The sequence below is a fragment of the Lichenostomus cassidix genome, chromosome 6, assembly GCF_008360975.1.
Source record: "Lichenostomus cassidix isolate B80296 chromosome 6, HeHo_3.0, whole genome shotgun sequence".
Lineage (NCBI taxonomy): Eukaryota > Metazoa > Chordata > Aves > Passeriformes > Meliphagidae > Lichenostomus > Lichenostomus cassidix.
The window spans coordinates 10,856,644-10,884,280 of record NC_139487.1 but is presented as its reverse complement, the minus strand read 5'-3'; the positions used below and the strand labels follow the sequence as shown (position 1 = coordinate 10,884,280).

At 40.7% G+C, this 27,637-nt stretch overlaps 1 protein-coding gene across 1 annotated transcript in view; it reads left to right on the top strand.

Annotated features, from left to right (window-relative positions):
* The window catches only part of SORCS3 (sortilin related VPS10 domain containing receptor 3), a 263,207-nt gene that overhangs the window by 142,530 nt on the left and 93,040 nt on the right, over positions 1 to 27,637 (top strand). Inside the window, exons 4-5 of the mRNA XM_085064890.1 lie at positions 725 to 883; positions 23,348 to 23,421. Coding sequence (XP_084921016.1) covers positions 725 to 883; positions 23,348 to 23,421 — 233 coding nt within the window. The remainder of the gene's footprint in view (positions 1 to 724; positions 884 to 23,347; positions 23,422 to 27,637) is intronic.

Here is a 27,637-nt window from a genome sequence, read left to right as displayed (position 1 = left end):
ATAGTGTGGAATCAACCCATTTTAAAATATCGGTAATAATTTTCTAATTAAAATTAGAGGCTCAGAAGTGTTTTCCTCCCTGTACAAATTGAGGTCATACACTTTCCTGTGCTTGGGGAAAATTATGTTTTCACTGACTGAATGAATATCTCTTACTGTACAAATTGGAAGTGTTATCTATGAGATGGTGTCAGTGTTTGCACATGTGCACTTGGGCTATCCCCAGATGCCAGCAGCTGGTCCAGCAAGGCATTCCATGTTTCCAGTGAGGTCATGCTCTCATTCATAGCACTGCAAGCTGTCAAATAATGAGCCTTAAATCTCAGGAATGATCTGTTGTTTACTTTTGGAGAGAGGATTCCATGTTGGATAAGAGAGGCTGTAGGCAGAAAAGGGTCCAGAAAACCTGGTGTGGCTGCCTGATGTTCCTATATCCCACCAAAATTAGCTTTGATGCCAACAAAGAATTTTTCATTCTTGCTGGGCTTTCTGAATTTATCCGGATAAAATGAGGAAAGGGAATTGCCAAATAAATCAGCAAATGAATTGCCAAATAAAATGAAAGTGAAATGCTAAAAACCCACCCTAATTCTATGGGCTGTTACACTCTTGAGTGATGTTCTGAATAGATCTAATAGGAGTCAGTGCTGCATGACCTCACTCTTAAGTGATGTTCAGTTTCACTTTCCCATTAACACTCTTTTTCCTCCATTTTTCTCTTTAGATTATGCTTCTTAGTGATCCAGAGATTGAGAGCAGCATCCTCATCAGCTCTGATGAAGGGGCTACCTACCAGAAGTACCGTTTGAACTTCTATATCCAGAGCTTGCTCTTCCACCCCAAGCAGGAGGAGTGGATCTTGGCCTACAGTCTGGATCAAAAGGTGAGCAATTGATTCAATGTTTCAATGATTATGAGCCAGGAGTTGAAGGGGATATCGTCTAGAATTTATGGTGTGTTTTGCTGTTCTCACTTTGCAGGTTTAAATGTGCTCAAAAGCCAAGCTGTGAGTCCAAAGCCAGTTTGCTAAAAGGAGCTGAGTGTTACTGTGATCATGATGGGTGTGGAAACTTCACCAGTGGTGATACTGTGAATGATGAAAAGAATTAGAGATTTGACATGACATATGGAGCTGCTCTAAAAATGTATTGATCTGTAGGCCCTGATTCCTGAGCTGTCTCTGAGGATGGAGCACTCAGGCTGAGCTGGTCTCTAACAGCTGGCTGTTGAGCATTGAGGGGTGCTCATTCTGCTGCAAACTGGGAATCAGGGAGCAGCAGCAGATGACAAACTCCTCTGTGCCACTTCTAAGCCACTTTGCAGTGCCGTCTGTGAGTGAGACATCTCAAGTCAGTTATTTTGTCCCTAGCAAATTTGCCCTCACATGGAACTCCTCTGTCTTGAAAGGTGCTGAGCAGAGCAGGTGCAATGTGATAGTAAAGTGCTGTGGCTAAAGACATCTGTGCTTCAGTTCTGAAGCAGCAGTCCCCACTGCAGCCCAAAGCTGGGACACCAACAGGATGATCAAGTTACAAATTCTACAATGTTTAACACTTGCTAAGCTTTTATTTTTCCTGTCTTATGTTTCTGTAATTCCTGGGCTCTGGAAAGCAAAAACGTGCTGAATAGCCACTAAATTTTCCTTCTTGTGGTGGGTTGACCCTGGCTAGATGCCAGGTGTCCACCAAAGCCACTCTGCCACTCTCCTCCTCAGCTGGACAGGGGGCAGAAAATACAATGAAAGGCCTGTGGGTTGAGACAAGGGTAGGGAGAGATAACTCAGCAATTACCATCATGGAAAAAACTCCACTGGGGAACTTAATTGAATTTATTACCTATCAATACTCTACTGTACTTGGCTTTATCCTACACTACTCTATCAAATCAGAGTTAAGTAATGAAAAATAAAAATGAAATCTTAAACTAAATCTTCCATCACCCCTCCCTTCTTCCAGGGCTTGACTTCAGTTATAATTTTCTCTCTGTCCTGCATCCTAGGAGAGCAGAGCAGCAGAGGGGGACAGGACATGGGGGCTGAGGTCAGTTCATCACATTTTGTCTCTGGCTCGTCTTCCTCCTCAGGGGGAGGACTTCTCACATTTTTTCCCTGCTTCAGCATGGTGCCCCTCCCATAGGAGACAGTTCTCCACAAACTTTTCCAGGCTGCAGTTCTTCAAGATTTTCTCCAGTGTGGATCTTTTCCATGGGATGCAGACTTCGGAACAGACTGTTCCGACATGGGTCCCCCATGGGCTCACCTGTTCTGCCAGTCCAGAGCCTTCCATGGGTCAAGGGGTCAGCCTGCCCCACCATGGTCTTCACCATGGGCTGCAGTGAATCTCTGCTCCAGTGCCTGGAGCACCTCTACCTCTCCTCCACTGAACTTGGTGTCTTCAGCACTATTTCTCTCACATATTCTCACTCCTTTCTTAGTAAAGCTGTCAATTGTTTTTTTTTTCCTCCCTTTTTGAACATGTTATCCCAGAGGTGATACCACTGTCACTGATGGGTTTGGTCTGGGTCAGCATTGGGTCCATCTCAGAGCTGGCTGGTGTTTGCTCTTTTGGTTAGCTTCTTACAGCCTTTCATGGAAGCCACTCCTCCCTGCTGTGAAAACCTTGCCACACAAACCAGACACATTCATTAACCTTCAGGTGTGGGGGTGTGTTCTGGGTGGGATTTTCATTTTCTGCAGTTATTGTTGAACACTTCTAAACTAGTCAGTCTCACATCCCAGCTATAAGAGCAATATAGCTAAAATGCTGTGCCTCTGTATTTGAGAATTTCCTTTGAAAGGCTACTGCAAGTTTTTATCAAACTGGTTACTGAGAATACAATCAAATAATTTGCTATTGCTCTGCTTCCCACTTATTTAAAAAATGCTATGGCAGGCACCAGGTGTTTTGCTGCCATGCTGCTGATGATTCTTGAGTGACATTTGCAAGAACAAAGCTATTGTAAATACACTCCTTTCATAGTATCAAGTCCTTACTGCAGGAAGGAGTTAGTCAAATGTCAAATAGTTTTCTGCACTCAGAGGTTCAGTGTAACAGGGATTTTGAAGTAGGCTGGAAAGACCAATCTATTTATTTGATGTCACAAAATGCCTTGATGCCACTTTTAAACTGCAGGTAAAGATTTTTCATGATCCTGGTGTTTGTACAAACAAGCTTGGAAAAAACCAGGCATCTGATGAGATGCTCATGTATGTGAGAAGCCAGATGTGACATCCTGAGTGTGGATTTGCAAAAAGATCCATCTGCAGTGAGTGCAGAGCATCTGCTCTTGGGTTGAAGCTCTCTACTTCTACTTGCAGTCCTTTGTAATCTTTTTTTTGGTATTAGCCTCTGGAAGGAGAAATCAAAACACAAGGTAGGCACATGTGATTGGCTGTGAGGTGGTATTTATGCTCCCCTGATCCAGTGCAGCAGTAGCAGGCCAGGAGCATTTTTGCTTCTGCTCCTTCAAGCTGATGCATCTGTGTACACATCTCAGCTGCTCTCTTCTGCCCCACAGAGAGACAAGAAAAATGAACTGAGCTAAACACCCTGAAGCTGCTGGAATTTTATTCCAGAAACGGAATAAAATTGTTCACAGTGTAAGAGCAAAGATGAGGTGGTCTGCACCTTTCTGGTCAAATGGAAATGGACCAATGCCAAGTTCAGGCTTTTCCTTTATGTCTGTGTTTGCATTCAAGGCCACTTGTGATGCTTTGCTTCACTGGTCAGAAGGGTGGCCTGAAGTGCAGGTTGGACATTGGTCCTAGATTGGAACCATGGAGCAGTGCTTTTCCCGCTTGAAATGTTTGCTTAACATAACTGAGGTATAGATTATGCTGAGCAACATCTTGGGTTAGTAAGAGTTGTGAAAGAACTGTCACTCTGACTCAGGATCATGCAGCTCCACTGCAGCTACAGCTGATACTGAGATAATGGGCAGTGCAGGTAGAGCATGACAGCAGTGCCATGTGAAATCCCCAGATGAAGTGTTCTGAGAGGCCAATGTAACACATTCCTGCATGTCTGAAAACAAGGCTACTGCCACAGTCTGGTGGGAGCCAGAGGTCAGCCTTGTCCTTCTCTTAGGTTAGGGCAATGCAAGAATAAAATGTCTTTTAGGCTTGAAGTCCCATATACTGAAGAGTATTCATCATGTCTTTTTCACCTTCATAAGATTGTTGTGGTTCTCTCTTTCTCTCTAGAAGTCAGATCTGGATCTCACACCTTCCCACTCTACTGTGCCATGCCTGCTCTCCTAGATGTGGTTATGGGATCATGCCAATGGCAATGACTATTTGGTCTCTCTGCTGCTCATCAGGAAAGAGATTTCAAGAGCTTCTAAAATAAGTGGCTGGAGAGGCAGCAGTAGTGCTCTGCAGTTGTGAGGAGGCTATCCAAAGGGATGCCATGCTGTCAGGGGCTAATTTTCCCACTGCAGCCTAGTTCTTCTTGTACTCCTCTGTCCTTTGTTTTTGTGACCATTTTCCTGTAAGGCAGCATGAGGTTGCCTGGCACAAAATAGGTGGAGCTTGATAGAATAGTGCTTGCTTTCTCTGTTCATATGTCCATATTTTTGGGACAAAACTGCTCTGAAACACTTCTGATTTGATGCATGAGAGGACAATTAAATAGAAAGTTTATCATTAGCCTGTAACCTGCAGGTAATATTCATCCACAGATACTGTGACAGGGAAGGTGACTTGCCTTGCACTTGCTCTGCAGTGCAGCCACTGCTACAATGGGACACCATATTCTTCCACCTCTCTAAGTTTTAGAAGTGTGTTTGACCCTTAAATTCTATTTTAAATACTCCTTTAGAGGCAGGTTTAAAAATGCAAATAAATCTGAAAACAAATCAAGTACATACAATTTGACTCCCAGCAGCAGAAACTATTAGGGGAAGATCTAATCCATTCTCTTATATCAGTGAATGTGCAAACAAGTTGGAAAAATTAATTTCCTATCTTAGATTTAAAGATATATTTTAGGTTAATATTTATCTTATTCATTTTCTTTAAATTAAAATAATAATAATGTGGTGTTTTAAGCAAGCTGTGGTCAACTTGGAAATTAATGATAATGATTAATATGAAAATCCATTTTGCTTAGTATGTTGTTCCACACAGTAATATGAAATACCAACAGTTTGTGTCCTACAAATAATGGATTTGGTATCCTCCTAGATAAAAAGATTTAAAAATTGTTTTGTGTATAAAAATAGAAAACGTTTTAGTTTTGGTATGAAATAAAAATAGTCAGGGTTTAGGATCTTCCCATTAAGAAGTTTTCCTCTAAGGTCGTACCTAGAGTTCCATGGCTGTGACTCAAGCCTCTTTTTTAATGACTATTTTATCCTAAACACCCCTCCTTCTTTTTACCTAACTTCTACACATTTAACAACAATTTTAAAATATTTATCTAGTTAATTTAAAAAAACAAGCAACCAACTAAAAAACCCAACCCATTTAAAATATCCTCTTAAAAGAATTATTTTCACTTCCAAGTTGGTGTTTTGGAAAATCTGTTCCATATACTAAGACCTTCTTCTTTAAGAGGAGGAGCCCATCTCTTTTCAACAGAACTTCTCCTTGAAATATGGCTTCATACTGAGAAAGCCAGAGAGTTTGTGATGTTACCACTTCCATGGACTGAAACAATTGAATACAAAACCAGTTCAGTCTCCAAATCTTTTATTGCCACTCCCATGTAGGTATTGTCCTGCTTTTTCCTGCTTAGGGCAATTCCCAGGAGAAGATTCAGTGAGAGGGAGCTCAGCACACTTTCTGAAAGATATATTGCTGTGTGGCTGCTGGTTACTTTGTTGATTTAAGGACAAATCACAGTTACACCACTTGTTTTCTCTTTGTAGTATCCCTGGAGTTATTGAGGAGACTTCCTCAGTATGAGTCAACACAGCATATCGTTCCTGTTCTTAATTTTTACAGCCAATTAGGACCCTCCTCTGCCTTGCTAACTCTCCTCATTTATTTATCATCAAATAAATGCAGCATGGCTGAGCCAAGAAATCTGTGTGTGTGGGCATGAACATATAGCAAGTTCATAGACCCTGATGTCTTCTCACAGCGTATAAAGTACAGGCAGGAGGAATTTTTACAGGGCTTTAAGCAAGTATGGGTTGGTTTACTATTCCCTCCTGAGCTGCCATGTGCTATTTTGCAACTATCAGGTCCTGGGAGATTAAATGCATCTTGTGAGTAGAAAATCTTGGATCAATTCCCAGTAGCTTTGTGTGTGTGTGTCTATTGATAAAAGAGTGCAATCTGATGTGTGCACATGTTGTTTCTGAGAGTGGCCCCCTAAGTGGCCTTTGACAGAAGGTGGACACTATGTAAATGTCACAGACAATTTGCTGCAGGTCAGACTGGGTCTCACTGGGAGTGTCCATGTTGACATTTGGATATATTACCCAGTCTGGAGGGAAAATGGGCCTTCAGCCTCCTGTTTTCATGGGTATTTGCAGAAAATACATAGCAAGCCATTTTAAACAATCCTTGTATCAAAGTGTGGTGGGAAGGGGAATAAATGAAAAAGGTGCAATGTTGTCTGTTGGAAAGCGTGGGGAATTCCTCTGTGGAATGCTGTGAAAGCTCTGTCTCCCAGCACAAGCTGAAGGTACAGACTTCACTGCTGCCATTCACAGTGACTGGGGAGAAATGTCTTGAGTTAATCTTACATTTCTGATGCTAATATGTTGAGTGTCTGATTATTTGCCTCATTTATCCAAGGAACCAACTAATTCTCGGTAGGCAAAGCTTCCCACACCCCAATACCTCCCTGCAGAATGGATCAGTCTGGAGGTAGAAATGGAAGGGAGTTTCCAACTCCATGAAGTTTCTCTCAGAATGACATTGAAACTTTCAGAGCAACATGCACAACTCTCTTGCATGAATATTTGTTTAAAAGATAATTTAAAAAGATAATTTGTTAAAAAGAGAAAATATTAGTGAATAGGGAGAGAAATATTTCAAATATTTCAAATCACCATTATTAAGGAAAAAACCTCCAGGTATGCAAGAAGATACAATTCTACCTCTTCCTTAGAGACCAAACTGTGATTTGAAACCTGCTGGGAATAGGTAAGAGACAGAATAATTTAATAATACACCAATTTAAATTCCCTAGCTGCACCATTACAAATTCCAGAACATTGGATAAACAAGAAGTTTGGCAATCAGTGGCTTCTCCCTCCACAGCGCTTAATCTTCAGCAGAACAAAGTGAACAAAAGAAAGTGGGTGTCTCATTATCTCTTCGAATGAGGTGATAAATAAAAGGGGCAAGATAACATTCTGCAGTATCACCAAGTTGCACCTGGCAGACAGTATCAGGTCTGACTGGGGAGATTCCTTTGGTGTGGGAGATGTGGCAAGTTATCATCTGAAAATTGGATACAGTGCATGTCACTGCCTTGACTATCTTGGCTAGACACTGCTGAATTTATCAAAAAAAGAAATCACAGATAACTCTGGGACTCCATGGGAAAGTTTGTTTATTTTTGTTGTGTTTTTTTAATATCCTAGACACACAGAATCAGAGCCATGAAGGCAGTGCCTGTGCTCCAGGTAAAATTCTCCCCTGGAATTTAGGCCCAGTCTCCCAGTATGACATGGGGCAGCAAGGCAGCTAAGGGTGAGGTTGTTTGGTTGGGGTTTTTTTTGACAATGTCCAGTTGGGCAGGGGGCTGCCAGAGAAATCCAGGGGGGAGTTGCTTCTAGAAATATAGACACCTTGTTCCAGGAGTCATTCATCTTTGGGATTCTTTGTGATGAGCTATTTTCACAGACATGTGGGACAATCCAAGTTGGAAGGGATCTCAAAAGATCATCTGGTCCAACCTTTCATGGGAAAGGGAGCCTAGATGTGATTACCCAGCACCCAGTCCAGCCTTGTCTTGACTACCTCCAGTAAATGCTCCTTGGTCTCAGATTTTTCTGTGTCCCTTAAGGAAACTTAGGCACATGGGCCTTCAGAGCTGTGTTGAGATGAGGATATTGCAGTGAGTTGGAACTCCTAATGCTGGATATGTGATTCCAGGATAGCAGCTGTTACTGCAGATGTGCTGAAATTAAGCAGTGAGAGTTGCTGCATGTCTGAAGTGAGATGTGACTCTGGCCCAGGCCTGTAAGTTTTCTTTCCTTAGGAGCTGAGCTGTGGGGCTGATGAGGAGAAGCAGGCTGGTGACTGCCTCACACCTCATTTTGATAGATATAAATCAGCAGGCACCCAGACCTGTTACCTGCTCCTCAGCAGCACTCCTGGTCCTGGAATTTAAATGTAATTGTAGTTGTCAGAAGTTGTCAGAAGTGTGAGTAGCTACTCCTTTTATCAACATCAGCTCGAGACTGCACCTCTTGGGTAAAACTCAGCTTTTCTTAGCAAGATGTGAACATTACTTTTAACAAGGAAAATAAGCTCTTTTTGCTCCTGTATGGATCCTCATGGTAGAATCACCATTTCATTGTATGACGTGAGAGAACACACTGGGGCTAATTTCCCATCATGGTTCATTGACATCTGAAGAGCACAATGACTGTGGTTCCAGTCCTGTGGATACAATGCTCAGCTTTCAGATTTATCTTGCACCAATCACTTGACATTTGAGCACCCCACAGAGTGAAGCTGGAGGCACACCTACTACATTCCTTTTTTCACCCAAAAGGGAAAGAGATTGAGGAAGCTGCCATGATAACAATTAGTCCTACATGCCTACCATACTGAGGCAGGAAATAAAGTGAGTCTGTTGCCCAGCTGTAAAGGAGCATGTGGTGTTTCATGTTTAATATGAGGCATATTATAGTAACGGCTCATAGAAATCCCTAGCATACAGACTGGTCCATTGTATTGCACATTCATAGTATGAAGCAATCCCTGCCTGAGAGTGCTTGCAATTAAACGTGAGGCTGACAGACAAAGTGTTGTCCCCTGAGTATCTCTAGTGTATTCAGGCACAGGTCATTAAAGTGTTTCACTGCCTAACTACCACTGAGGACTATAACAAAGTCAGAAATTGAACGCAGATAGAGTCCTGTTCCCATGACTTAACCACAAATAAGCCTTTCATCTCTTTGCCTTTTGAATACTCTTCTGAGGACATCAGGTTCTACAGACATATAATGTGTCTGTTGCTGGACAAGCCACCTGCTAGCAGCTCTCCCAGGCAGGCAGGGCTCCATCAAACAGATAAACTGAAATGTTAGTAAAGTTAGAAAAACACAAACCAAACAAAAAGAACCAAAACCCACACCAAACCCTTGAGATTGGGAATATTTAAAGGCAATTTACAGAAGTCTCTTCTTCAATATGATAATGAACTGAAGAATTGAAATCACTTAACTTCATTTACAAATCATGAATATGTATCAGTGCCTTTAAATGAAAGGACGACTAAAACAGATATAGTGTTTGTTCAATTCATTAAAAGGAAGACAATTTATCAGGAGTTTTTTTCCACTCTTAAACTAAAGCTATATGCAAATGTCAGTAAATCAAGACCTTGCGCTAATTCTGCAGCATGATGAATATTTTTATAATCCTAATTAGAACCAGTCATTTAGTTCAGCAATTTCCCCCAATCTAGCCAATTTGAAATTAAAATAGATGCCTTGATTACAAAACTCATTAGCAAAGAAGCACCCTTTTCGCTAACCAGTTCATTTGGAATGCACAAGCTGAATGAAGTGAGGAGCACTTGTGTTGTCAATTGCCGTAAGTGAAGTGAGCCTTAATTGTTGGCATTGTGAAGTATTTGTATTGCTGCATGTTTCATTGCAGTATAATATATCATTCATTAAATGTAACAAAAGCAGTTTTAAAATGATTTAATTAAGTGGTGTTGGTGCACCAGGTAATTTTTATAAAGTCAGATGTCACAATTGTTTGCATTTGAAGTATTGATGGGCATTACTGTCGGAAAGAAGACGTATGACTCTACGTTTATCATCCTGATTATGGTAGGCCTGGCAGTTTTAATAGGAGATGAGAAATTAAATTATGCAACCTTGGCTCTACTTCAGAAGTGCCCAATGAATTTTGTCCTGGCAAAATACTGAACTTTGGGCTTGTGATGATTTGTGGTGGCAAAGAGAAAGTAATGGCTTGTGAAACTTGATTTAGCCAGAACAGACTTTCCTATTGCTTGTTATTTATGTTATAGATACTTCATGAGCAGGTTTTACTTTGAAAAGGGAAATATAGAGATAAATGGAGCGAGACACATCTGATGTTTAAATGTGCTCTTATACTGGAGCAACCTAGTTTATTGTGGAACAGAGCAAGGATCCTGTGGTTTATTCCTGGGCCATGCTAAATCATGGCTATATATTGATTTTATCTGGAGCCTAAGTGGGGTGAAGAGTGGTTATAAATATAGCAGATGGGAATAAAAATGAAGGAGTGAAGAAGGCTGAAGAATAAGAGCACCAGGGGCATGATTTATTTTGCCTGACTTTAGAGATCTAAAATGTTGCAATGTACACCTGCATTGGGTGTTGAGGCTTCGCATCTCAGTTGGTGGTGTTCTACTAAATGGTGTTGATTGATTTCTGGAAGCAAATGTAGGTTACTCTTTCAGGATGAGGTAAATAGTACCTTGGACTCATTTGTATTGACTAGGCCTCCACTGACTGTCAAGGAAGTAATTTCCTTTGCTGAGCTGTAACTATTTGCTATATTACCTGAGATTAGGGGACTTGTAACCAACCCTGCTGTCTGGATGTGTGCAAAATGGATTACATGGGATATGATTCCAATATGATCAAAACAGCAAAAAGCATTAAGTTTCCTAGTTCCTGTTATCATGCCTAGAGATTCGAATGACCCTCACCCTGGAGGAGAGAGCAAACATGATGTGCAAGCAAAGAAGGAGTTCTCAAGCTTTTGTTTTTCTTTTCCTTGAGGCAGCCAGCTGGATGGATGATGCTGAGGGGTGAAGGTACACTCCTTTCCCCCTCCTCCCGCCATGCAATCACCTGAAATGCCAATTTGTGACATCACCAAGAACAGGGACAATCTGTGAGAGTTCTTCCTGAGGGGTGAATTTCTGTGTGCTGGACTGGGAGCTTGCAGTCAGGAGTAGGAATAGCAGGCCTGGGAAGAGCAAGCTGGCCCTTGCTGTCAGCTCTGCCCCAAAGGCAGGGGTGTTTCAGCTTCCCAAAATTAAAGTATTTTTATGCAGTTGAGAGATGCATATCTGAGAGCCAAAGAAAGAGAAACTCCAGCAAGCAGCAGGCAGGAGCTGATATTTCCTGGCAGAACTTCCAGTGTGATTGGGGTGGAGACCCTGTGTGAGAATTTCTCATCAGCAGGTGCTGTAGTAGTAAATGTGCCACAAGGCAGAGGGTCCTTCTTTTATGTTGTAGCACAGCAGTCTATTAAAAAGCTCATACATTTAATTTTGAATTGCTTTGTGTCTATTGTGTGAAACAGGTTTATGTAATACTGAAAGCTTGTATGTTTTTTCTCAGATTGCCCTTTACAAACAGGCTTCTATCTGTCGCTCTTGCCTCTCCTTTTTGAGTCACAACAAACCATCCCTGTCTCCAGTGCTTGTTTTCAGTGGGGAAATGGACCATGTTCTGATCTGATAGCATACCTGCGGTGCTTTACAAAAGATGTGTGCAGTCACACATGTAGCAGCTGATATTCAGTGTGAGTCTATTGATTTTAGCAGGGAAATGCTGATTAACATCACTGGAGGATCTGACCTGAAAATGTATATGGTATTCTTTTCTTATATAGAACAAAATACATGTAATTTATGCCTCCCAGTGCACAGGGCTCTTTCCCCCCTAAAATCTGCCTGATGAGGGATGCAGAGTCCCTGGGCTGAGCTCTTACTTGTGTTAAGGGAACTACTTATTTCTGTTGTTCAACCTTGACATATGAAAATTCACCTATCTTTTAAATTTTTTTTTTCTTTTTTTCTACTTTTTTTCCCTTCAGATAAAAACCTCATGTAGTCAATTATTCTGGGGAATGAAAGTACCAGAGGACAGCTGTAACTCCTCTGTCCCCTCAGTAGGCACAGATGATTCAAACATCCCATATGCTCATTGGTGGTCCAGTGAATGTTTCAGCTTTTCATGTTTATTGTGTCAGTGGTGAAAAAGTAGGCCAGTTCTGGGACTTTTGGTCTAGCACCTCAGGAACTACAATCCCAAATGTTTAGAAGTAATGAATCAGTCCTTTGAAAGTAATGAGTTCGACAGAGAAAAAATTGGGAAGGTGTTTGAATAATTTCAGTTGTCCTCTCTTATGTGTCTCTTGAAGCTTCTGTGACTGAGGAAATGTTGAAAACCATGTTTTCCAAATTCTTCCTCACAGTTAATAGAATTAGAATTTTTCCAAAGAAAAGCAAACTCCCCAAGATTTTCATGTCCTGATTCCAGCACTGTTCTTCTGCAGGGCATTTATGCTTGTAAAAAAAGACTTCATTCATCGTTGCAAATGCTGCACATCTTCAGTTGTGTTTAGATGGATATTTCAGCTGGATATTCATATTGGTTGTCTGGGGGAAGACTGGTGACCTGTTTGTGTGGGGTGTGCACACACCTGAGTAAGTCTTGAACTTTTGCAGTAGAAACCCCACAGCAGTTTTGTGACAGTTACAAAAAGTTCTTCCAGAGTAATAAAATTCTTTATTTTTGTGTTCAATTGATTTTTATAGGACTATGGGTGGCTATAAAATGAAAGTTAGGGCATGATGCAGTAAAATTCTGGTGCATTGGAAGTATTGTGGGTATGATAAAAGGCTGAGGTACCAAAATGAAGGGTGACATTTTTGAGAGGAGGACAATTGATCAAAGAAACAACAAAGCTTAAACCTTTATAGAAAATCCTTGTGATTCTGTAGTGCAAAAGGAGGAAAGCCAGATCCTTCCCACAGCCTCCTACCTTAAGCATCTCATTTCTGCCACAGGCTCAGTGATCATAAACTGTCTGAATATAGATTTTGTAGCATTTTATACTTGCAGTGTTCAAGAGATAACAGCACGTACAAATAACATGTTAGCAGAATATACTGGACCCAAGGGGACTTTCCTGCCATATAGCAAGAGAACAATAATGTCATCAAAAGTTTTGCTGCTAAAACAGGACTCTAGTTTTGTCCTCTAACATAGCACTTGCTTCAGGCCAGTTGATTTTCTCAGATCTTAGTGCAAGTCCACAAGAGTTATGCACACATACCCAGCAGCACAAATCTGACGAGTCTGAAAGTTCTGCCTCCAAAATTGAGTCTGATATTCCCTAGCAAGATGAGTTGTACTTTTTTCTAGTGATAGCATGGGAAAGTGATAGCATGCAGCCTTCCCTTATGAGTTATGCTGTACCATCGCTTTAAAGGTAGGTTAATTTCAGGAATTAAAGTTACATTTTATCAAGTTTGGTGAGCTGTTGTTGATTATAGTTGTTGCCTGGAATCAAGTTTGTTTATTCTTGGGGCTTTTTAGGGGCTTTTTTCTTCACCCTACTTCATAAGGTGGATTAAAGGTACCTGGAGTTTCAATTAAATGGGATAAATACCTTAAATATAGACACCATAGAATATTTACAAACCTAGAGAGCTGCTGAGAGAGGTTAGATAAGAGCTTTCTTTTTCTTGCATGATCTGCAATTGCAGATTCATTTATTCCAAAGGTACACAGTTTGATTGCAGGAACTGGATGATGGATGAATCAAAGATGACAGTGTAAATGGTGTCTGCCCAGCAGCCCCAAGGGATCCCTGGAACATGCGAGTTTCTCATTTGGTGATTTTTATGGCACTGATGCCTCAGTGCAGTGACAGTTTCTGCTCCAACTGTCAAGCTAAATTGTTCCTGATGGTGGCTGGTATTTACAATGATGCTGTTCACTTGGGTTCCTCCTGCAAACAGCCTCCCTTGCATGTTTGGATCCGGATGAATTGAATCATTGTGAAGTGCAGGGAGGAATCTCTGGTATTCCATGAGACTTTTTACTCTTCCCTTCCTTGCATGTGATCTCTGGCTTGGCTGTATATGTGTGCAGATGGGTGCCTGCATGATCAGGGTCTGCCTTCCCTTCAGTTGTTGCCTATTGTCAATGCAGGGATTGCCAGGGAATGTGATCAAAAGGAAATTTGGCTAGCTAGAGATGAACTGAATTACTCCACTGGGTTTTAAATGTTATAATATAAGAGCAGTACTAGAGGACATCTTCAAGATGGCAGAGCCCCTCGTGGAGACCAGAGTTGCCTGTTGAGTAAGAGAGTGATGCTAAAAGGAATCTATCTTTCTTTTTTTTACATGTTCAAGCTTGCAGAAGTCTCTTGATTAATTATAGGACAAGATATGATAAGTATGTGGTAATGAAGGGAGCCTAAAAAAATGAATTGTACAAGATGATACAAAAGCTGGGATGTTTTAGTAGGAAATAATTTTGCTGAAGCTGCATCTTCAATGCTATCAGAAATTGAAGTTTTCTACTTTGTTTTTATAATCTTTTTGCTCATAGAATTTATTTCACAGTAAGAGTTGTCCTATGAAGAGCTTCTGTGTTCTCTTTGAGGGGACATAAGGCTCCCCTTAACTAAGGTGGGCCTTTCTCTGGGCTGGTTTGGTCCAGGATCTGCTCTTGGTCTCATGCAGTTTAGAGCATAGACTGTGTGTGTGGACCAGAATTGTCCAGAGAGGGATTTCTCTGGTCACTGAGAGAGCCCAGTGCAGAACATGTAGACTTCCTAAGCAGTATCTGTTCACCTACTGTAGTTTCCTAGAAGACTTTCAGGATGGTATTGGGGGCATATCCACGACCAAAAGAGAGTAACCACCCTTGTCTGTGAAAATGCAGATGAATGGAAAACTGCATAGGGTGGCAGGTGTGTGTGTTAAATAACACACAATTTAAACTGGGGCAGAATACATTGCTTTAATTTTACCTAAATGACACATAGTGCTTGAGACCAGACTAATATTTCTTTCATGCTGTGTGAAATTTTTTACATGAACGATGACTTCATCTCAGAATAAAATGCTGCTCTAAATGCAGTTTCAAAACCTATTCATTAATGCCCATGTACATACTTTCAGAAATATTTTTTCCACATAAACAAATAAATTAGAAAAGTCTTGTATGAATTTGGAAGGTGGTTTGGTGGTGTGAAATCTATTTCTTCCACTAATCTGAAAAAATCCCTCTGCCTGGTCTGAAAAAATCCCTTAAATCCTTGTCTGAATAATATAGATTATAACCTACAGATAGTGTCACAGGGTTTGTAAAGGTAGGAGGAGAGGAACAGCCAAGCATGTGATTGTAACTTTATGTCCCACTTTGGCTAATGTCTTATCCTCTCCTGCTTTGTCCCTTGTAGTCTTATGCTCAATAAACATGAAAGATTGGTCTGTAATAGCAACGAATGTACCCAGATGCTTGCACTGTAATTAAAGGCATATATCACACAATAAAGCACATTTGAATGAAAAATCTTCCCATTAGACATGTGGTTCACATTTATTTCCCCTTATTGTTAAACTTCTGGAGTATAACGATTGATGGAGAGTAAGGAGGGACTTCTAAAGGGCTGCAATGTGGAGCCCCCAGGAGCAAAGACAGTTTTCCTCTTGGGCTGGGAGGGCACAGAGCTCCTCAGTGCAGGCTGACCTGCAGGCTTCATCCACATGGTTGGTGGATCCAGATAGCACAGACCTCAGACTCAATACTGCCCAATGATTTTTAAGCTGAAGAAACTGGACAAAGGGATCAGCATGGCTTGGAGACGGAAAAATCAGCAGCCATTAGAGCTGATTCAGTCTTTTGTGACTATTAAAGAGCTGATCCTAGGGAAAAAGGACTGAAGCAGCATCTGGAGACAACAGGAGCAACCTGAAACCTGCCTCTGGCTGAGCCTATGGGATGCCAGTGGAAGAAATATTTGTAAAGATAATTCCCAGTGCACCCTGTAGCCTCTGGTGGCAGGAGGCAGCTCTGTCATCTCCATCCCATTCTGATCTCTTCATGGTCCCAGTATTGTTCCCTCATTACTGTTCTCTACTTTAGTCCTCCCCCAAACTCTGCAGCTAATTCTGAAATGGTTAAAATGTCATGGAGAAAGGAATAAATAAGCAATCAGAAAAGTTAGCCTTCCCTCAAAATGGCATTTCTATTTATAGTACTTTTTGCAAGTTGCTAAAGCTAAATTCTTTAGAAATGATTGAAATGTGTTTTGATTGACCAAATTGAACATATTTTTTCTCCAGATTTTCAGTTTAAGAAAAAAAAAAATGGAAGTAATAATTTTCATCTAGTTTCTGCACCACCCCAGCATTTCTGGAGGTGGGATAAAAGTGAAAAAAAAAAAAGAGGGGCTGTTTTTCATCTAGAGCTGAAACACACCTTAAGCTCTTTGTGATACTCATTTATGACACTGCTCCTGTTGCAGCTGTATCTGGACTTCTTGTTCCACTAGAAACCAGTCATGGAGTAGAAAAGCAAAAGATGTTCTGCTCTCAGCAGAAATATCAAATTTTTTGGCTGAGTGTGCTTTGTGCCAATAAGGCTTAAGAGAAATTGAACTGTGAAGGTCTTTGAATGGACTTTTTTTCACCAGTTTCACTTCCATCTTTTTCTTGGAGATGTAGTGGCAAAGCAGAGAGAAGCAAGTCTTGCTTTTAGCATCAGGTTCAAAGTGTATCTATTGCATGAAAGCATTTTTTTTAACTATAAAACCATGAAACGTGACATCAGTGAATTTTCTTAACCTGTCTGGCTTTGTTAGAAACCAGGTCTGGATTGGGCTGTACAATTACAACATGAAGTCAGACAATTCCAAAGCGTTTGAGTGGAGAAGATCTCTGACCAATGTCTTACTGTGGTGGGATGGAGACTGAGTTTCTTTTGCATGCAGACCTAATTTTACTGACAAGCATGTGAAATATTTTTTTTTAAATGAAAAAAAAAAAAACCTTCCCAGCTTCTGAAACCTTTACTTTTTTCCCCCCCTCTCTGTATGGGATAGATAATGAAAATGTATTTAGTATTTAATTTCTGTCTTGACATATCCTCATCAAAATGGCCTCTTTCCAGTGTCCCATCTACTATGCAACATCTGTAGGGAACAGAGCTCTGGTGAGTCTCAGAGATGCATCAGCCTGGGCATGTTCTCTTTCCATGCCTAAAACAATCTGGCTGTAGAATGCTAGAGAAGAACCTTGGGCTGCAATGAGGTCTCTTGGTGCAGCTTTTAATCACCTGGAAAGGAAATCAAAGTAAAGAGATAAACCGGTCCATTTGTTTTCATTACAATTACTAGTTTTTACTACTCTGTGTAAACAAAGACGATAAATTTGGTGCTGGTAGGCCTCTTTCTCCCAAGTTCAGCCCCACCAGCTGTTGCACAAAGCTTTTGGCTCGAGAAGTAGGATTTATTTTTAGCTTCTTTGTGTGGATCTGTCATGAGTGCCTTACCTGAATTGTGGTTTCCAGGCAGCTTGTGACAAGAGAAGAAAAGGATAAGGTCTTTTTCCCATTATTTAAGGGTCCAGAAGCACTTCCAAGCTTTAAATCTTGGTACCACTGGAGCCCAACCTTGCAAGGTGGAAAGGATAGGTATTTCCCTTGGAGGAGTTGGAAAGAACAAGCACAGATAGTTCTTGCGTTGGTTATGTTAGACCTGAGTCCTGTACCTACAATGCTGCAAGTAACAAGTCCTGCCTCCCAGGAGAACCTGAGAAAGGGGTTTGCACAGACCCCACAGTTTAAACATGGCACTGATGTTGTGAAAGCGAGGGGTATCCATCTGTCCTTATGAAGGGAGGGCAGATGTGATAAAGAAGTAGGGTGTGTTTCTGGGGTACCAATTGCTGTCTCCATGGCTGTGCTGAGTCTATCCTGTGTCCAGCTGGCAATTGTCAGACATGGCTTATCTGTTCTGTAAACTAGAGACTGAAAAGTGTTGTGAATTTTTCCTGCAGTTCATTTTCCTTCTAGAAATGAGCTATTTGAAATATTAATGATGACACCCTTCTTCTTTTGCAACTTCATCTGTAACATAGAAATGTAGAGAAAAGATACACCTTGCAATTTTCTGAGAGTTTGCAACCTTTTCTGAGCCTTTAATTTTTTTTCTAATGATCACAGTAATTTTTCTTCTGTAAAGAAAATTTAAGAACCTGAAATAGACTTTCTTTTCTGAGTTATTCTTTGTAGATTGCTTGCATGCAGTCCAATTTCCTGCAAGAATGTTGACCTAATTTTTTTTCTTCTGCCCCGGTTTGAGATTTTGGCAGGAACCCTCCACGCATCTTGTAGATTTTTCCCACCAGCTCTGGCTGAGAAGGTGTTAGTTTGCTTTGTGCTTTTCTGGGATCAGAGCCATCTTTTCATGTAAGCAATCTGAGCTCCTGCTTGGGATTGTGCTCATCTGAGGCCACAGCAGGCTAGGCTGATCTGACCGTGTTCTTCCATCATGTGTCAGCTGCTGCCAAGTTATTACCACTAGACCCACTCTCACCCTGCTGCATTTATTTTGAATACCTCTTTCCATCGTCAGCTGGATATATTGTCTGGAGGAAGTGTAATTTTTTGTGTAATAAATTAATTATTCCTCTAGTTGCATATAGTCCAGCTGCTCTTCCATACTTTCTCTGGCATCACTGTTTGCCCTTTTGCTTGGCTGGCAGACAGGAAAATATTGAGATGTTTGCTCAGGCCAATGGACCTGATTTCATATCAACAAATAGTATTAGATGTTATTTGCTGATAAGCTTTTTTGTATGATGTCCTTCTTCTGATGTGTGTAGACATTAAAGTCTACAAATATCAAAGCTCTCTGAATTTCTTTAGTCTGTTGTCCATTACTTTTCAATCTACAAGTGACATCTAGATGTGCTTCTTGCTGTGGTGAAGTGTACCCAGGCTATGTTATGCTTGGTCTTTCCTGAGCTTGCCTTCAATCTTTGTTCTTCTGTGTGTTTCCCCCGTGAAGACCACGCAGGTCAGCCTGGGAACAGGGAAAATGAAATGCATCTCAACTATATCATGTGTCTCTCGCAGGGTCATCTCCTTCTGCAATAGTCACTGTGAGTTTTTTTCATGTCTGGAGAGGTGGAGGACTCTAAGGCTTAAATAACAAGCAATTTTAGAAGTTTCTTGCCTGTCTAAAAATGAGCCTTGGTGACAAGCTGGGACATGGATGACTAACATCAGGGGCTTGAGTCTCTTCCTGGGGTTTCCATGTGTTTCCTTCGTTGCTTGTTCTTCTCCCCTCTCTCCATAAGTGGAATTGAAGCAGACCAGTTTCTCATGCTGTTCCAGTTCCAAGAAGCTTTACTTCTTAAGGAAAATCATCCTTTTCTATTTTTTCTATATTTTTTTTTGCTAGCTCTTATTGGTAAAATAATCAAAACACCCAAACCAAATTACCCACAACCCAGAACAAGGTCTTTCAAGCCAGCCAACATGATGTGTCACCCTGAGAGTTTGTACTGGAGAATTGCAACAGCATTTTTCATATCCAACACTGTGCATGCATGTATGTATACTCCTTTCTTTACAGTTCTGTAATTTTAAATGTGTTTCTGGCACGTTGCTTGTGTTTGTGGCACAGAATCTGACACCAGGGATAAAGCTCCTTCTTTAAGGGACTTGCCAATTTACTTGGAAACAATGCTGGTGTGAAATAAAATGTTGCAAATGTTCTTAGAGTTTGAAGATGAAGCATTCCGCCTGTGGTGTGTAATATCCTTATGATTCAGATTTGTGCTGAGCAAAACAAGCAGGAGTTAAGGTCTTGCCTGTAGTGAAACAAAGTTGTGTATCGCTGGGGCTGCCAACGTTCTTTCCTCGCACAGATTGTGTTCCTGGAGAAATGCAGGGCTGTGTTGGTGGATGTGATATGTTTGGTGCTACAGTCCTTGAGTGGGGAGTATCATGATGCTGTTTGGATAAATATTTGCTATTTACCTTCTCAATGGTGCAGGCTGTCCTATTTTAAATGGTAGGTCTGACTAGGCTCCGAGTAGGGGCAGAGTCAAATCCTCTGCATGCCACTCTTTAGCTGAATCAAGGGACAAGACCAGCCCATACACACATGAATTTTTCAGTCATCAGAGTAAATCAAATAACAGGAGGAGGTTGCAAAAAGGCCATACTCTCCCAGAACATCCTCATGGTGTGCTGGAGTCCACCCCTCTTGAACCAATGTGTTGGAGTGCTCTGAGAGATGGAAATGCCAGAGATTACTTGTCACTACAGAGCCAGAGCAAAGCTTTAAAATGGGAAAATCTTGGCACCATACCTACATAATTTATTTTCTTTGCTTAGTATTCAGCCTTAGGACAAATTAATTTCTGTTGAAATCTGCTGCACTTGCCACTAAATTTGTTGTCTTTTCTAAAAGCGTATCTTCTTCCGTGAAGGGAGATAAACAGAGAGTGTATGTATATATTCAATTTTAATGCATACTAGAAATCACTTTATTGTATGTTTTATTTATTTATTCAACATTAACCTTTGCATTTGCATCTGTAAATAATACTATAAAAGTGAACTGGGCCAGAGAGGCCCTTTAGAGATTTGTTCTGTCATACAGCTTTAAAACTCAGTCATCTGGTTAAAATTTGGAGTGGATGCCTAAAATAAGTAGGTGAATAATAAATAAAAGTTATTGAAATGAATAATATCCTCTTTATCTCTTTATCTGAAATCACATAAAAGCTGCAAGTTCAGTTTAATCCTTCTGACATCAGTGAGTCTGAGCTTTAATAGAGAAAAAGAAGGAAAAAAAAAAGCAGACCGGTAGCTGGTCTCTGGTTTTTATCTTGGTATAGAGCAGGATGCTCCCTGAAAGAGACATGGGGAGACATGAGTAGTTAGAAGGAGATTGTGCTTCATGTCACTGAGCTTTCTGTAGCTACTGCTGTTATGCAGCTGCAAAAGAAAAGAAAATGCCAGGGGCAAAAGATAAAAGAGAATCGAAGGAAATGGATGGATTTTGCTAATCCTTTCCTCTCATGGTGAGAATGTTTAATCCATTGCAGAATACAATCAGGATGTTAGACCCACTTGGACTTTATTGTGAGCATGACTTAACTGGGACTAAGTTGCCTGAAGCTTGGCTACATTGCACCTGTAGTCAGGAAACAGAAAGGATAACTGAACTGTTTGATGCAACCTATGGAACTCAGTCTGTGTGCTGAGGTCCTTGGATGGATAAACCATATCCAATGGCTCAAGGAATATTCCTGGCAGGCACTGTGCTGAAGTCAGGGCTGAGTTTTAGCAGTGTAGAATTTTGACTTTGGAGTGTGGATTCTCAGTTGCTGTTTTTAAAACCCTGTGTGTTCCAAGGTAGTTATCTTAATACTGATGCTGACTTCATAATCCTAACCTCAGTTTTATACAAGGAATTTTCTTTTCCCTTGTCCTCTAAGAAAAAAAGTCAAGTAATGCTTTGTTGCTTTGTTTTGCTTCTACAAGGAATTTCTCTTGGGGCAGAGGACTCTCTATCATACTTTTTTAGACAATCACCTAAAAAGCAGAGGAAATCTAGCTATTGAGTGCTTTTAGTGCAGTGTGCTACCCTGTCTAGAGACAATGCTAAAGAAATATGGCCAAATTAGAATATTCAGATCATGTCTGATCTCCTGAAGAACACAGGGCAGAAAATCTTTCCTAATATTTCTTACCGCAAGCAAAGTGATGTTGGCTGGAATGAAGTCTACATAATTGGAGCCCTCTTTGACATGAAGATTAAAGGATGCCTGCTTCCATCTCTTTCCCCCTCATGTGTTTTACTGGCAGCTCAAGCTGTTATTGGCCAAACTGGAGTTCCTGTTGGCATAAATGCAAAGGACTGGTTCTTTTGTCTTTACACATATCAGTTGCATTAGACACTTGATGGGGTCTGAATTTCAGTGTATGAATTTCCTTTTGTTAGCTATACAGTGATTTGGTTGTGTGGTTGAGTACAAACACAGCAAGAATTAATTAACTGCCTTAAGGTTTGGACACTGCTCAAACAGCCCTTTCCAATCATCTTTCTAAATTGATCTATGGTCCAGCTCTGATGTGGCTCCTACATCTCTGTGGTCAAAGACTCTGCCCATTCAAGAAACTTTAATATTAAGTGTGAGCACATGTAGTTTATCTTCCCAGTCACACTTAGCCATCCATCACCGTGGTGCCACAGGACACATCACCAGGTTATGAACCCTTCCAGTTGGAACATGGACCTGCCTCCAATTTACAAATCCAGTTACTCAAATCAAATGCAATGCAGAGCCTGTACTCAAATGATATAGTTTTCCCATTAAGGACTTAAATTTGGCTATTACAAACATGTAAGTTCTTCAGATCTCTTATCTACCTCCTTAGCTGGCAAACAACCCTTATTTTCTTAAGCCAGGATTTATATCAGATGAAATTTATTTGAAATCCTGTTCAAAATGCTGCCTGATATTTAGTTCTCTTAAATCTAATAGTAAAACAGAGTAGTTATTTCTCAAAGTGCATTTTTTTCTCTGAAGAACCAAACTTGCACAACATTGGAGAAAATGAGCTTACATATATTTTGGTTGTGGGAAGGTGCATTGTGGGTAAGAAAATAATTATATGGAGAATTGTGTTTTTGGTATTAAGCAGCGTATGTGTGAAGCAAACATATCTCTGAAACTTATTGTGGAGTTGCATGGTAATTTGGTTACATTGCAGCTGTGTCTTTTGTTAAACAGAAAGACAAAAAGATCATTACATTGAAAATCTGGCTTCCAAGAAGAGTCAAATCACTATCTTTAGTGTTTAACTAATGAACAGGTTGATTTCTAACTTATCTAAAAATTTAGACTTCATTCTGAATATTAGAAAATGTAAATCAGGAGCAATTTACTTTTCAATACAGAAGAGACCTGATTCCAGTCCATGAAAACAAATCACAGCATGACTTCAAGTACAGAGTCACTACCACCTCAGTCATGTTGACTAATCTGATTTGTCTCTCATTCTATTTGATATGAGGAATTCACCATGTCACCTGCTTCCTGTAAAGCAGAAAAAGCCAGGGCGTCATCCAGCTTTGTTATATGGCAGTTGAAGTGAATGCATTGGCAGCTAAAATTGGGAAGCACAAAGTTGTTTGATGAGGTTTGGGAAGATACAAGTTGTTTTTGATTCTCAGGAGCTCAGTCTGGTTTAAGAGTGAAGGGAGGGCATTTCCTTGTCAGCATCCTCTGGTAGTGAGAGTGATCAATAATTGTGTACAATTGCTGTGAACAATCCATTCTTGTTCTTTAATCTGAGTTGGTTTTAATACTTTATCTAGCAACAGTCATTCTTCTTCTTCCTCAAAGTTTAAACTTTCTCTCTCTGTGTCTTTCAGCTGTACAGCTCCATGGACTTTGGAAGAAAATGGCAGCTCATGCATGAGAGGGTCACTCCAAACAGGTTTTACTGGTGAGTTACAGCCACTGGCTTGGCTTGCTTTGGGCAGGTCTTGAAGGGATTGGTTGCTTTACCTGAGCTCTAGCCTTGGTTTTGTTCATCTTCAATGCTATAAACTCAGCCCACAGTACATGCCTTGCAGTGCAATAGTCTCCATTATTATACCTCTTGTCTCCTCTGGTGTCTTTTACAGAGAATTACAAGTATTTTGGCAATTGCAAAATTCCTGCTTCTTTGTTATGCACCTACTTACAGTAACACAGAGGAACTGCCCAGTGCTTCAGTGACAAACCTGTGATCAGTAGACCTCCTATTTTTCAGCCCTTCAGAGAGAAGCCTGGAACACAGTTTTTGTGCAGAGCCAGCCACTCTGACCAGTCTCCTTATGCAATCTTTGTGAGAAGGGATGATTCAGAGTCTGCTTTAAATCACTCTTGGAGGAGCCAGTTTCATTATAGTGACTTGTGAAATCCCAAGATCTGCAGTTTGCTAGAAATCTGCTTTGTGACTCAATTCCTTCTCATTTCCCAAGTGTCAGCCTCTCAGATTGGAAGTGTCTTAAAATCAGATCATGGAACAAATTTAGTTTCTATCTCCAGGCTCAGCCATCTCAGATGCCTCTTTTCCAAATTTCTCTGCACCATGTGAAGGCTTGAGAATTGACTTTTAGAGAGAAAAAGTGTAGTTGAATTTAGGATTTGGGGCTTGAATCAGATTCTTAGTGCTGTACTTCCTATATGGCAGATGATGGGATGTGTGTGAATGTGTAGAAGTGCTGATTTACAGAATCTGTGCATAGCTGGAAGAAGTGTCTGGTCCTTCAGACCAAAAAAGATCATAATATTAAGGAACTGTATTCCTTTCCATAATATTAAGGAACCACAGGGTCACATTTTGGGTGGTTAAAAATAAAAATTACTTAGAAAACTTAAAAATTGACTCTCAATTACAAAGCATAATATATATCTATATCTATATATCTTAGAGTAAAATTCACATAGAAATGTTTGCACCTCATTGAAGGCACCTGGAATCCAGGCTCAAAATATCTACAGATTGTATTTGCAGTATTTCCACACCTTGCAGTGGAGGTAGACTCCTCATTTTAAATTATCTACATCCTTCTGCAAACCTTTATAAACACCTATAGACTCCAACATTTAAAACATGGCTTTTTGGCACCAAGCCTAGAGATTTCCCTTAGTGTGCCTGAGGAATTTGGACAGTATGAGAAGGTTTTGAACACTGAGGAAAGGAAGTTTTAAAGATCCTAAGTCACATAGACCTGCAAAATACATCAAAGATCCAGGACCTTGTCTGTCCATGTTCCATAATCCCATAATGTAGGAAAGGAAGTTGTTATTTTCTCCTGGCTCTGGAGATGGATGGCAGGTGGATGGTTGACCCAACTATCAAAAATCCTTTGATCTCACTATTCATGCTGGGTGCACATGACAAAGGCAAGTGTAGATCCTCTCCAGGTGTATCCTTCTGTAGAGCAGAATAGCTGATCCTTGAAATAATTTTATGCTATCCTTCAAATAGCACAAGTGAGCTTAGGGGAGAGGCTTTCTGGGAGGATAAAGTGCAAGGACTAAGCTGACTTGGGAACAAAACAGAATCTCTTTTTAAAGCACAGGTTGTGATGTTGTGCCTTATTTTCTGCTTTCACATAATAATGGTTAATGGAAATCACCTATTTGTCCATTTGACAACCAAATATGTATTGTTTTCCACAGTCCACCTCATTTTTCGTAATCTTTTGGCTGCATGGTTTGCACACTGTTTTTTAACAGTGCATTATGTAACGTCTCTGTTTCAGGTGTCTTTTTCTCTTAGGAAATGTACAAGTCTTCTATAGTTAAAACTCATAAGACATAGACTTAGAAATTTTTATTCCACTCAGAAACAGCAGAGTCCCACTGAGAATAAGCTTCCCAAGAGAGTGAATTAAGTTTTTCCCAGAGTGGGAAGGATTTGAACCAATTCATCGTGCAGGGATCAGAGGTATTGAAATTGTGGAACATAATAACTCTCCTTATCTGATTTGTTTCTCTTTTTCCTTTCTTTCCTTTTAAAGCTGCAAACTGTGATGGTGTGCAAGCTCTGGCTAGTAAGATCTGTACAGAAAAAAATGCAAACCAGAACATTTTAGCTTAAGAAATTTGTTGATTTCTTTTTATTAGGCTGTGAAAGAGAGAGAAAAGTGGGTATAGCTATAAGTTTCAGAGGGATGAGAGCCCCTACTCTGTGAAGCTTATAAAATCATAGAATGGTATGGGTGGGAAAGGACCCTAAAGATCATCTAATTCCAGCCCCTCTGCTGGGCCAGGGCCACCTTCCACTAGAACAGGTAGCTCAAAACTCCATCCAACCTGGCCTTGAGCACTTCCAGGATTGGCACATCCACAACTTCTCTGACGTTCAGTTGTCTTGTCAGCCTCACAATAAGGAACTTCTTCCCATTATCTGTCGTAAGCCTACCATCTTTCAGTTTAAAGCCACTACTCTTGTCATATTATTACATGTCCTTGTAAAAACTCCCTCTCTTTAGCTACTGAAAGGTGCTGTAAGTTCTCCTAGAGCCACAAGGTTCACACAGACCCACCTCTCAAGTCTGTCAGTCTCCCTCTGGATGGCATCTCTTCCCTCAGGCATGTTGAGTGCAGGGCTCAGCTTGGTGTTGTTGGAAAGACTGGCTTTCCATGTCACCTGCCTGTCATTGTCCATGTCATCAGTCTATCAAATACTACATTAGTGAACCTCTTAATTAAAACTTCCATGAAAGTAGAAATAGTTATGATAGGGAGATGCAAAAATCAGATGTAAGCAGCTCTTTTGTGCTACTCTGCATTGTTGGTTAGAAGAAGCTCAGGTAAGGATCCTTCATGAAATGGAGCAGTCTCCATGTGATTGGAATGCAGCTGGCTTTATCTGGAGCAGGCTTTGCTGAATGTGTTTGCCTTCAAAATATTATTTTCATCTCTCAAGCTGCTTTGAATGGGCTTGTGAAGGCTATAAACTTCACTGTGTTCATGGGATCAGTCAACCTGACAGGGAGAGGTCTTATTTTTCTCTCTGAGACCTTTCTGAATGATTACACCTTCCCTGAGAGACCTCACATAGAGAGACTTTAGTGTCTGGAGAAAATTACGATTGCTTCAGAGCTTGTGAGACTGGGATGTGAATTTTTGTTCAGCAGAGTAAGCACGGCTTCTCTGTTACTCATGGACACACAAGTCACTCTGTGCATATTTTGGTGTAGCTCTAGTAGGCTCTAGGAGCTCTGGTATGGCTCTCCTCTGGTCAAAAACAAAGCCCTAAGCTCCAATCCCAGTTTGTGGCATTGCCTGGCTCTTGCCTTCACCTTCTTTCCTTAGTCATAGATGTTGGTATTACTCACTGGTTTGTAGTTTTGTGTTCTCTTCCCACATGGATGTCACGTGTCCCACTGTTTATGGGACATCTCTCATCAGTTCCTGATCCTGCTCAAAGTTTGTGCATAAGCTGAGATTCACCCTTGGGCCACTCATAGTTATAAAAAACTAGGATTTGAGTTCTCTACTTTGGTAGTAGTGATTCATTTGTTAACTACACCCACTGATGGCAGTGGCAGAGCTTGAACAGAATGTGTTACTTGATGTGAGTACAGGCATCCAAATTTGGCTCCCACGTGCCTTGGCCTCAGAGATTTTAATGACTTAGAATCCTGTAAGACTGGAAATAGGAGTTTACGCTAATGTGATAAATTCCAAGATCACTCAAGATAACTGGAACCAGCATGGGTGCAAAGTTTGTTAAAAACCTACTCAATGTTCTTTTCTTTCAGAACACATTTCTTCAGCTCCCTCTGGGCCCTGTTCATTTTGTATCACTGTAACTTAGACACCTGTGCTGCCATGTGGAGGATATAAAAAAATAAAGTCCGTATTTTGTACTGTAGAAATGCTGGGGAAGCTTCCTCGCCTATAAAACACATGGTGTGTTCTGCTGACTAAATACTGTTGCTCTTCTGATAAAAACTCATAGGACTTGAATCGTCCCTAATGTTTTTTTACTACCTCTGCCTTTTCCTGCAGCAGCACAACAGGACTAAGCAGGTGGGCAGGACAGTTTGGTTACTGGAGCATTAATTGAGCAGGCTCTTTGATGGACCACAGCTTTTCCATGTCATCTTGGGTGACTCAAGCTGACTTTGCCTTGTAGGTGAGACTGGGATAGGAGAGCA